This window comes from Ursus americanus, chromosome 17 (assembly GCF_024610735.1).
Source record: "Ursus americanus isolate L20-20 chromosome 17, mUrsAme1.1.p, whole genome shotgun sequence".
Lineage (NCBI taxonomy): Eukaryota > Metazoa > Chordata > Mammalia > Carnivora > Ursidae > Ursus > Ursus americanus.
Window position 1 is genome coordinate 20,743,886 of NC_142143.1, and position 12,508 is coordinate 20,756,393.

Below are 12,508 nucleotides of genomic sequence, written 5' to 3' on the forward strand. Positions count from 1 at the left end.
AAGAGCTCAGGGCTGGATGGCTTCTCAGGGGAATTATACCAAACTTTAAAGAAGAAGTAATACCTATTTTTTGAAGCTGTTTCAAAAAAATAGAAACAGAAGGAAAACTTCCCAACTCTTTCTATGAGACCAGCACCACCTTGATGCCAAAACCAGCCAAAGACCCCATCAAAAAAGACAGTTACAGACCAATATCCCTGATGAACATGGATGCCAACATTCTCACCAAGATACAAGCCGATAGGATCCAACAGTACATTAAAAGGATTCTTCACCGTGACCAAGTAGGATTTATTCCTGGGCTGAACAGGTGGTTCAGCATTTGCAAATCAATCAGCATGATACATCACATTAATAAAAGAAAGGACAAGAATGATATGATCCTCTCATTAGATGCAGAAAAAACATTTGACAAAATACAGCATCCTTTCTTGATTAAAACTCTGCACAGTGTAGGGATAGAGGGAATGTACCTCAGTATCGTAAAAGCCACCTACGAAAAGCCCATAGCAGATACCATTCTCAATGGGGAAAACCTCAGAGCTTTTCCCTTAAGGTCAGGAACGTGGCAGGGATGTCCACTGTCACCACTGTTGTTCAACATAGTACCAGAAATCCTAGCCTCAGCAATCAGACAACAAAAAGAAAAGGCATTCAAATTGGCAAAGAAGTCAAGCTCTCAGTCGTCACAGATGACATGGTATTCTGTGTGGAAAACCCAAAAGACTCCACTCCAAAATTGCTAGAACTCATACAGGAATTCAGCAACATGGCAGGATACAAAATCAATGCACAGAAATCAGTTGTGTTTCTATACACTAACAATGAGAAAAAAGAGAAATTGAGGAGTCAGTCCCATTTACAGTTGCACCCAAAACCACGATACCTAGGAATATTCCTAACCAAAGAGGTAAAGGATCCATAATCTAAAAACTACAGAACTCCTATGAAAGAAATTGAGGAGGACACAAAGAAATGGAAAAACATTCCATGCTCATGGATTGGAAGAAAAGTATTGTTAAAATGTCTCTGCTTACCCAGCACAATCTACACATTCAATGTAATCCCTACCAAACTACCATAGACATTTTTCACAGGGCTGGAACAAACAATTCTAAAATCTGTATGGAACGAGAAGAGATCCCAAATCACCAGGGGAATGTTGAAAAAGTAAACCAAAGCCGGCAGCATTATGACGCTGGATGTCAAACTGTGTTACAAAACTGTAATCATCAAGACAGTATGGTACTGGCACAAAAACAGACATATAGATTAATGGAACATAATAGAGAACCCAGAAATAGGCCCTCAACTCTATGGTCAACTGATTTTCGACAAAGCAGGAAAAAAGATCCAATAGAAAAGGACAATCTCTTTAATAAATGGTGCTTGGAAAATTGGACAGCCACATGTGGAAGAATGAAATTGGACCATTCTGTTACACCATACACAAAGATAAACCCAAAATGGATGAAAGACCTCAGTGTGAGACAGAAATCCATCAAAACCCTAGAGAACCACAGGCATCAATCTCTTCGGCCTCAGCTGCAGCAACTTCTTACTAGACACGTCTCCAAAGGCAAGGGAAACAAAAGCAAAAATGAACTATTGGGACTTCATCAAGATAAAAAGCTTTTGCACAGCAAAGGAAAGTCGACAAAACCAAAACTGACAGAATGGGAGAAGATATTTGCAAATGACCTATCAGAGAAAGGGCTAGGATCCAAGATCTATAAAGAACTTATCAAACTGAACACCCAAAGAACAAATAATCCAGTCAAGAAATGGGCAGAAGACATAAACAGACATTGCTTCAAAGAAGACATCAGATGGTCAACAGACACATGAAAAAATGCTCCACATCACTCGGCATCAGAGAAATACAAATCAAAACCACGATGAGATACCACCTTACACCAGTCAGAATGGCTAAAATTAACAAGTCAGGAAATGACAGATGTTGGTGAGGATATGGAGAAAGGGGAACCCTCTTAATACCGTTGGTGCGAGTGCAAGCTGCTGTAGCCACCCTGCAAAACAGTATAGAGGTTCCTCAAGAAGTTAAAAAAAGAGCTACCCTACAGCCCGGCAATTGCACTACTGGATATTTACCCCAAAGATACAAATGTAGTGATCTGAAGGAGCAAATGCACCCCAGTGTTCATAGCAGTGTCCACAATTGCCAAACTCTCAAAAGAGCTAAGAAGTCCATCGACAGATGAGTTTATAAAGAAGAGGTAGTGTATGTATACAGTGGAATATGACTCAGCCATCAGAAAGGATGAATATTTACCATTTATATCGACGTAGATGGAACTGGAGGGTATTATGCTGAGGGAAGTAAGTCAGTCAGAAAAAGACCATTATCATATGGTTTCACTCACATGTGGAATATACGAAATAGAACAGAGGTTCATAGGGGAAAGGAGGGAAAACTGAATGGCAAGTCATCAGAGATGGAGACAAACCATGAGAGACTCTTAACTCTAGTAAACAAACTGTTGGTTGCTGGAGGGGAGGTGGGTGGGGGATGGTTATTAGGTGATGGGCATCAAGGAGGGCACATGATGTGATGAGCACTGAGTGTTATACACAACTGATGAATTATTGAACTCTACCTAGGAAACTAGTGATGTACTATATGTTGGCTAATTGAATTTAAATGAAAAAAATGAGCTATAATTGACATGTAACATTATATTAGTTTCAAGTATACAGCGTAATGTTTTGATAGCATTTCACTATTTTTAAGTGTTGCATTCATTGGCATTATTTATTCACAGAGTTGTACAGCCATCATCACATCATCACATCATCCATCGCCATAATTTTATTATCCCAGCTTGAAACTCTGTATATAGCTATATTATTTTTCATAATAATAAGTTGTGATAAAGTATTAATGTAAATACACACCAGGGAAGCAGTCTGTTCTTGTGGACTGTGTCGTTTACTTATTTCTGTTTTAGAAATATTCTTGTATTTTACGGCTCAAAATAATAAGTTTGCAAGGACTATTGTAAAGAGTTGATATGATAAGCCTTTAAAGAGGTAATAGTTTTCTGAATAGTTGGTATTATTAAAAATAACTTAATATGAAATTAAATATAAAAGTTTGCATTGGAAATTAACTATTAATTATTTGAAGTAGTTTTAGGAGTTTTATGTGGCATAAATTGTTTGGAAAGGGCTTTATTCAGTGTTACTTCAATACGCTTAATTATTTTTTCAGGTCTCTACAGCAGAACAATGTCGTTCTTCCCCCAAGAGTATGATTTCTTGCAATAAGAAATCCCTGTATCTTCCACAAGAAATGTCAGCTGTCTATATAGAATTCACAGAATATTACTATCCAGATGGAAAGGATTTTCCAAGTAAGAGAGTTTCCTGCTCTTTTATTACTTGTCCATTACTTGGGAAGTTGTTTTTTTTTTCTTCCTAAGTTTTTGAGCTTTATAAATGTGAAAAAAGAAAAGTCCATTGCTCTTTACTTGTCATTGTACTTAGTATATAACTATAGTATAGCTTTTTTTAAGATTTTATTTGTTTGAGAGAGAGAGCGAGCAAAAGAGTGAAAGAAAGAGAACACAAGCAGGGGGAGCAGCAGAGGAAGAAGCAGACTCCCTGCTGAGCAGGGAGCCCAACACAGGGCTTGATCCCAGGACCCCCGGATCATGACCTGAGCCGAAGGCAGAGGCTTAACAGACTGAGCCACCCAGGCGCCTGTATAGTATAGCATTTTTTACATACTCTGATTATTCATATTTTTTTCTCACTAGCTTGTAGCATCCTTTTTTTAAAAAAATCTTTTTAAAAAATATTTATTTGAGAGAGTGAGAGACAGAGAGAGGGATCGCATGAAGAGTGGGGAGGGGCAGAGGGAGAGGAGAAGCAGACTCTCCACTGAGCAGGGAGCCTGATGGGTGGCTCCATCCCAGGACCCTAGGATCATGACCTGAGCTGAAGGCAGATGCTTAACCAACTTAGCCACCCAGGTGCCCCAGGCTGTAACATCCTTAATGTTGGGAATCACGTAGTAGTCATGCTTCAATTTATCCCTGAGGTTTGACTCATTTCTTTACTTAGTAGCTGTTTGTTAAATGAAAGAATTGATGAAAGTTAGGTTATTTGTAGAATAAGGTCATTTTTTTCCCTTTAGTAAAAGCCTATTTATTTATTTATTTATTTATTTATTTTTTAAAAGATTTTATTTATTTATTTGACAGAGATAGAGACAGCCAGCGAGAGAGGGAACACAAGCAGGGGGAGTGGGAGAGGAAGAGGCAGGCTCTTAGCAGAGGAGCCTGATGTGGGCTCTATCCCATAACGCCGGGATCACGCCCTGAGCCGAAGGCAGACACTTAACCGCTCTGCCACCCAGGCACCCCTAAAAGCCTATTTATATTTCAGTTATATAAAACTATATTTCATTGAAAAATTAATGGAGTTATTCTTTTAGCTATAGAGAAATTTTTGCTTTTTTTTTTTTGTGCAGAAATGTATACTTTGGACAACCTTTGGCCCTTGTCTTTAGTTAGAAACATTGAGTTACATGGATTTTTATTTGTAAGCTATTTTGGGGTCCTAAAGTTAAAATAATTATACATTTGTGTTCTTTGAATGGTATATTTCTATACTATTGTCTCAGTTCATGCAGGAGTTCTGCAAAGTAAAATTCGCCTTTGTTTATGTGGTACCTTTTTGTTTAACTGTTTAAGCATTTAATCCTAGCTTGTTCCAAAGTTTTTGGATCTAATTCTCACCATCTTCATGCTTTTCAGCAGTCTTTTGTGTATTTCTCATTTGTTTCTCTTTTCTACCTTCCTGACTAAAACAATGAGGAAATTAAGACATTTGTTCAGCACCTTAGTAAGATGGCACAGCGGAAACTCAAGCATGGGTCATCTAAATCAAAATTAATTGTGTGTCTTCCATCCAGTCCCCAGCTATATCACACTGCCTTCCTAGGATATTCACCACCATTTGTCTATAATTGGAGAACCCCATTGTTTCCGGCCGTCCTCACCCCTCACAAATAATTGTTTTCTCTAAGTAATGCATTACTGAACTAGTAATTCTTCAGAGTTAAGACTAGTTTCCGGGATTTCTGATTTCTAATCTAGGTTTATTTATTTCTATCAGTTTTATTAACATGTGCCAAAGGAATATAATCTCATTTTATAATATATATATTTTTTCTGATAAAAATATAAAATTCCTTCTCAGCAATTTAAACCCTAGCCCCATAGATACTTAGGAGTGGAATTGCTAGGTTATGTTTAACTGTGTCTAACTGTTCATTATCAAAAACATACAGAACAATAGAGTACATTGAATCCCCATGTACAAAGATCCATTTTCAGTCCTTACATTTCATCTCTTTGTTAAGCAATCCAAATTTTAAAATATATCACTTTTTAAATATTGTAAATGTAATATATGTTATTTTTTTTTAAATGCCAAAAATAAAATATTGCTCAGAAGCCTACAATTTAGAGATGACTTCTGCTATAACATAAGTATATAAATTTGCTAGGGCTGTCATAACAAAGTACCACAGGCTGGGTGATTGAAACAAAAGAAACATATTTCCTCATAATTCTTGAGGCTAGAAGTTTTAGATCAAGTGTCAGCAGGGTCGTTTCTTCAAAGACCTCTCCTTGGCTTGTAGATTTCTCTTTTCACATGGTCTTTCCCCTGTGTGTGTTTCCTAATGATCCCATCATATTGGACTAGGGCCCACCCATATGAACTCATTTTTACTGTGATTGCCTCTTTAAAAGTTCTGTCTCCAAATACAGTCACATTCTGAGATGCCTTGAGTTAGAACTTTATTAGCATATCAATTTTGAGGGGACATGGTTCAGATCATAACCATAAGTATAGTGTTCCCTGTCCTGTTTTTAATATATTTCTATTATATATTTTATATACATCCTGTCATTTCCCCTTGATGATATGAGCATATTCCAGGTTTCTACAGGTTTATTTTAAACATCTTTAATAACTATAATAATCTATTTCCCCTCTTAGATACTGTGTAGATTTTTCTACTGCTTAGTACACCAGGTCTCTTTCTCTGTCCCAGATCTGCAGAGCCCAGGTTCTTCTTTTCTTCTGTACTGTAGCCTTGGGGACTGCATTTGCTTTCTAGTCCTCTCTGTAGGTGTCATCATCACTCAGTGTATACTTAGAGGCCTTCTTCCTTCTTTCCTTCCTTCTAGAGTGCGATGTGATCTCCTCAGCATCCCGCTGCCTTTCTATTTTCAAATACAAGTAATTGGCTGTCTCTGTTCGACTTGAATTACAATTTTTCTACCTCTGTGTCTGTCTTGAATAAAAACCTACACATTTTTTATTACTTTGTGCTTAATACCATACACAAAATGTAGTTGGTGTTCAGTGAATCTTTGTTGAAAGAAAATGAATGATGGAATGAATGAACAAACAGTCCATGAATGCCAAAAATGTTCTATTCAGGACATTATTATAATGCTCTTTACTGATATCCTGTACCTTGGGTTTATTTTCCTAAATTACTATTATCAAAAAGTTCTAGATGTGCATGCTATTTGCTTTACTAGAAGTAAATATGTCTGAATGTTTGGAATAAAAGATTTTTTATAAATAAAAAATGCTCTGTAATATTAATAAAAAATGACCTGAAAATAATAATGGCTTTCATGGTATAAACAAAAGGATTTCAGGAAGTGATGTATCCTATAATTGTGAATATTTGTTTAATATAAATTAGCACTAAGATTTATCCAGCCCCTAAGCATTCTAATATTTGGGAGGAGCTATAAAAAAGAGTATGTTCCTTTTATTATTTACTTGAGTTTTTATTTTGCACCAAGCACTATTTCTAGGGTTAGGATTAAGTGGAGAGTAAAGTGAATGGCCTCTCAAGGAGATCTGCCTTGTTTACTACTTTCATAAGATATTAGTCATTAGACTTGGTTCTCTTATTTTAGAGGATTCGGATTGCATGCATGTATTAAAAGTCCTTATAGAACTATCTGATTAAGGGCCACAGCTTTGATGTGATACTTCATCAAGAAGGTAAGTTTTTTTGAAGTTTGCTTCTTGGTGACTATAACATTAGGAAAAGAGATCTAAATAGTACTTCCTATTCATACAGATAGTTTTAGATTAAGTAATATATTTTCAGTTAGTTAAGCATGGAAAAATCTTGTTTTGTCTATCTAAAAGTGTTTGCAGTCATCCACATGTCACTTTAATTTTGTAAATAAAATTTCAAAACCTTATTATCTTAAAAAGAATAAAAGTTGTTAAAAATGTTTTCTCTTGGGGAAGTTATAGACTATCTGTTCATTAAAAATTAAAAAAAAAAATTTTTTTTTTCTCTACAGTTCCATCTGCCAACCTTTATAGCCAACTGAATGCACTACAGTTTACTGTGGATGAAAGAAGTATTCTATGGTTAAATCAATTTCTGTTGGATTTAAAACAGAGTCTTAATCAATTTATGGCTGTATACAAGTTGAATGACAATTCAAAATCTGATGAGCACGTTGATATTCGAGTTGATGGCTTAATGCTAAAGGTACCATATAAGCAAGTGGCTGTAACAACAAAACCGTTTTTCGTTTCTTTTTTTCTTAGATATTTACTTATTTACTTGAGATAGAGAGAGGTGGGGGCAGGGGCAGAGGGAGAGTGTCAAGCCATCTGTGTGCTGGGTGCAGAGCCCAATGTGGAGCTTGATCTCATGACCCTGAGGTCAGGATCTGAGCTGAAAACAAGAGTTGGATGCTTAACTCACTGTGCCACCCAGGCACCCCCCAAAACTGTTTTTAGAGAAGTTAATGGCATTAGAATTTCGAGGATTTAAGATGGGTACTCAAATATAAATCAACTTTATTGTAATCTTAATTTTGATTTTGAAATTTCAGCTTTAGATTTAAAAAGCTTTAAGAGACTGTTTCCCCCCCCTTCTTTCTCTACCTTCCTTTTATTTTATTTTGTCATGCTCATCCATTTGGAGGTAAGTAGAAATAAAATTTAAATCAGTCATTTTTTTTCCTACTTCTTACCAGACTGGATAAAATTTTTCTTTCAAAAGTGGTAATTAATACAAAGAAACTATTAAGTTAGATCTGGGTTTTATTTGTCCACAGTTATTCTGTTACTTATATCCAAAGATAATAGAAAGTTGCTTTGTATTATAGCCAAGTAGTTGATAATCTGAATCCCATGGATATTTAAACTCTAAAGGAGGGAAGTTTTTAAAAACAAAAGAAAAACAAAGATAAAAACAAAAACAAACCCAGCTACTATAGTGTAGTACATAGAATAAGACTTGGACATGGATGAAAAGTTTCAGTTTCTAGGTGTGTTGCTGGTACTCTGAATTTCTATACCTTTAATTTCTTCTCTGTAAAATGAGGTTATGAATAAAACTCATACATTGCAGAAATGTTTTAAAGATCTTCTCAAAGATCTTACTATATTCAATATAAAAAGACACATTTTTTTGAAAAAGACACATTTTATAACATTTACAGTTATACTTTAAGACAGTTATGTAATGATCTTTAAACTTTCTCAAAATGCACAGTTTAAAAACCAGTCATTTTGAACTCTTTGATGTGAATATTTTGAGGACTGAGGTTAATTATTTCTGAAAAATTATTTTAGTAAATAGTTTGACCTATACTCTTAACTTTATTTTCTTAATAGTTTTATCCCAGAAAAGTCATTCTAATGACATCTATCCAGTCATTCCATTTACCCATCCAGTCATCCTCCAAATCTCTTGGATTTAAAATATCCTAAGAAAAAGTTCCTTTTTCCAAACTTAGCACTTATGTACTTCGGGTATAGTAAGCTTTTAGTAATACTGATTTAATTTAGTTTAATTTTGTTGTTGTTGTTTGTTTTGTTTTGTGTTATGTTATATGCAAATATGCATATACGTTATGTTCACTATTATTTATGGTTTAAAAAAAATTTTTTTTTCTTGGTGGTTAATCAGTTAAGTCCCTTTTACTTGATTAATAAAAATACTTGGGGGGAGAGAGTTAGTATTTTATGTCTGGATAGAAAAGTAATGTTTTTGGGGGAAACACCAAAAAGAATTCCTGAGCTAAATTATGTTTCTGATTATTTTATCTTCAGGATGTATATGGATTTGTAAGTTAGATTAATGTTTCTTCTCTTGTAGTTTGTCATTCCTTCGGAAATGAAATCTGAATGTCATCAAGATCAACCACATGCAGTTTCTATTCAGAGTTCTGAAATGATTGCCACAAATACAAGGCATTGTCCAAATTGTCGGCATTCTGATCTAGAAGCTTTGTTTCAAGACTTTAAAGATTGTGATTTTTTCAGTAAAGCATATACCAGCTTCCCCAAATCTGGTGACAATTTTAATCTTTTGCATCCAATCTTCCAGAGGCATGCTCATGAACAAGATACTAAAATGCATGAAGTTTATAAAGGAAATATTACTCCCAAGTTGAATAAACACACTCTTAAAACTTCTGCTGCCACAGATGTTTGGGCTGTGTACTTTTCTCAATTTTGGGTAGATTATGAAGGGACAAAGAGTGGAAAAGGGCGACCAATAAATTTTGTAGACTCTTTCCCTCTTTCCATCTGGATTTGCCAACCAACAAGGTATGCAGTGTCGCAAAAAGAGCTATACTCTTGTAACCAAGTATCTCTGAATACATCACAAAGCGAATCTAGTGATCTGACTGGCCGACTGAAGCGAAAGAAGCTCTTGAAAGAGTATTACAGTACAGAGTCTGAGCCCTTGACCAATGGTAGTCAGAAACCTTCAGATACATTTTTAAGATTTTCCTCTTCATCGTCAGATGCAGATGTTCATGTCCTGATTCACATTCATAAACATGTCAGTATGCAGATCAATCACTACCAGTATCTGCTTTTGCTTTTCCTCCATGAGTCACTTATTCTGCTTTTGGAGAACTTAAGGAAAGATGTAGAAGCTGTGACTGGCACTCCTGCTAGTCAGGCATCCATTTGTATTGGAATTTTACTTAAAAGTGCAGAAGTGGCTCTTTTGCTACATCCAGTAGATCAAGGAAATACTCTTAAGTCTCCTGTTGCTGAAAGTGTGAGCCCAACGGTTCCTGATTATTTGCCTACAGAAAATGGAGAATTTTTGTCTTCCAAAAGGAAACAAGTTAGTAGTAGTATAAATCAAATTAGAAGTGTAACTGTTAATCACATGTCAGACAACAGGTCTATGAGTGTTGACCTAAGCCATGTGCCTTCGAAGGATCCTTTGCTTTTTAAATCAGCTAGTGATACAAATCTGCAAAAAGGTATTTCTTTTCCGGATTCTTTATCAGATAAAAATTTAGGGAAAATAAGTGAAGATGAAAGCAGTGGAATTGTCTGCAAAAGTGGATCAGGAGAAATTGGATCAGAAACAAGTGACAAAAAGGATTCATCTTATACAGATTCAAATAGTGTCTTAAACCACAGAGAAGATTCAAATTTGCTGTCCTTTGATAATGCTGGTAATCAAAATATACTTTCTAATAGTTTTAGTAGTGGAGGACATGAAACCATAGAATCAGTCTTTAAAGCTGAAGATTTGCTTCCAGAAACAGCGTCACTCTCTGAGAACCTAGAAATTAATCAAGAAGAAGCACCGACAGTTAGGACACTTACATCTCAGTCATCTTTAAGGTAACAACATATGATTGGAATTTGGGGGGTTTTTGGTTTTCTGCACGTATGTGTGTGGTGAGGGGCATATTTTGTTTTTTGGGCAGAAAACCTCATGACAAAATAAGGCATTGTTAGAGTTAATACATAGAAAAATAGGTTTTATGTGATGTTTTTCTAATAATTTTTTAACAGTGGAAAGCCTAAGGAACGTATCCCACCCAACCTGGCTCCACTCTGTGTTTCTTATAAGAACATGAAGAGAAGCTCCTCACAAACCTCATTGGATACCATTTCACTTGACAGTATGATATTGGAAGAACAATTGTTAGAAAGTGATGGAATTGATACTCATATATTTTTGGAAAAAGGTAAAGCAATACAAGTTTAAGAATTCATATTAAGTATACAAATCTTAGAAGTGATGTTTGAGTATTTTTAATTCTGTTCAGTAATAAATTATAGCCCCCAAAAGACTTATTTTATTTACATGCATACATACATATATAATACAAAGAGCATTGTACCTAACTTTCTAATGATTGTTCTGTTGCTTCTTTTCTATGGCCACGTCCAGCAATTATTTGTATATAGTCATTTAGAATGTAAACCAAACCACGTGAATGCTATTAGCCTCTTGTCATAGAGACGCCTTTATGTGAAATTTTGGTTAGGTGGGCTTAATTTGCTTGATGAATTCTCAATTATGTTGGTCCTATGACTGGAATTTTTCCAGACTGGATCTACTTATCTCCATAACCAGGATTCTGTCATGTACACAATTATGAATGATGGAACTACATGATTCCCCCATTTTACTCAGAGGCAACTAATGCTACAGTAAAGACTATTAGGAATGACTTGGAAAGTATTAAATGCATTCCCATCACTAAGACATTGGGGACTTTGTGAACAGGAATGAAAGCATGGGCCATAGCTAGAGATTAGTTGCCAGACACTGAAGTAGAAGAGACCAGAGGTAAATGCATATTACTTTATGAATGCAAGATAATAAGCCTATTGTTGATTATGTTGAAAACAGTTTAGGGTAAGGAAGTGCTCATAGCTTCAGAAACTGAAGCTTAGAGAAATTAGTATACAGTCAGGAAGTAATAGGGGCAGTTTTGGAACTCAGCTAGATGGACCCAAGAGCCTAAGATTTTAACCAACCAGTATGTTATACTAGATCCCCACACTTGGGAAATGATTACCACATGTGTAGAAGAGGTACCGATATGGGTCATAGAACTCTATTCTAGATTCACAGATAGCTCTGTTGCCTAGTTCCTCAGCCCCCTTAATGGTTTAAAATCCTGCCTTTGCAGATTTCTGCTTTATGATCAAAATATACTTTAAAAACAATGTTCCTATAGAAAATATCCCTAATTGTTCTCAAAAAGCATCAGTGATTTCCTTATTATTATTTCTAAAAATTAAATAATAAAAGTGACTACCACTCAATATAGAAAACTTGGAAAATATATACAGACAACTACAATTTGGAAAATAAAATAACCCAATGTCCCACAATTAAAGATACCATCATTTATTCTATGACTTTGTGTATGTATCATATATGTATGTATTTGGTGTCATACTATATATATATATATATATATATATATATATATATATATATATATGGTTTTTTAATCTGCTTTTTATCACTTGTAATCATTTCCTAAACTATTTAAACTCCTTTGAAAATGTTTTTAAAGTCTATATTAAATTGACATGAAAATGTACCATGACTTTTTTTTTTAAAGATTGTATTTATTTATTTACTGAGAGAGAGCAAAAGGAAGGGGCAAAAGGAGAGGGAGAGAGAGAAAGACAGAATCCC

General features: G+C 35.1%; 1 protein-coding gene across 1 annotated transcript in view; it reads left to right on the forward strand.

Annotated features, from left to right (window-relative positions):
- The window catches only part of BLTP3B (bridge-like lipid transfer protein family member 3B), a 118,397-nt gene that overhangs the window by 70,042 nt on the left and 35,847 nt on the right, over positions 1-12,508 (forward strand). Inside the window, exons 12-15 of the mRNA XM_045780137.2 lie at positions 3,233-3,374; positions 7,374-7,567; positions 9,188-10,686; positions 10,861-11,036. Of these exons, the coding sequence (XP_045636093.1) occupies positions 3,233-3,374; positions 7,374-7,567; positions 9,188-10,686; positions 10,861-11,036 (2,011 nt within the window). The remainder of the gene's footprint in view (positions 1-3,232; positions 3,375-7,373; positions 7,568-9,187; positions 10,687-10,860; positions 11,037-12,508) is intronic.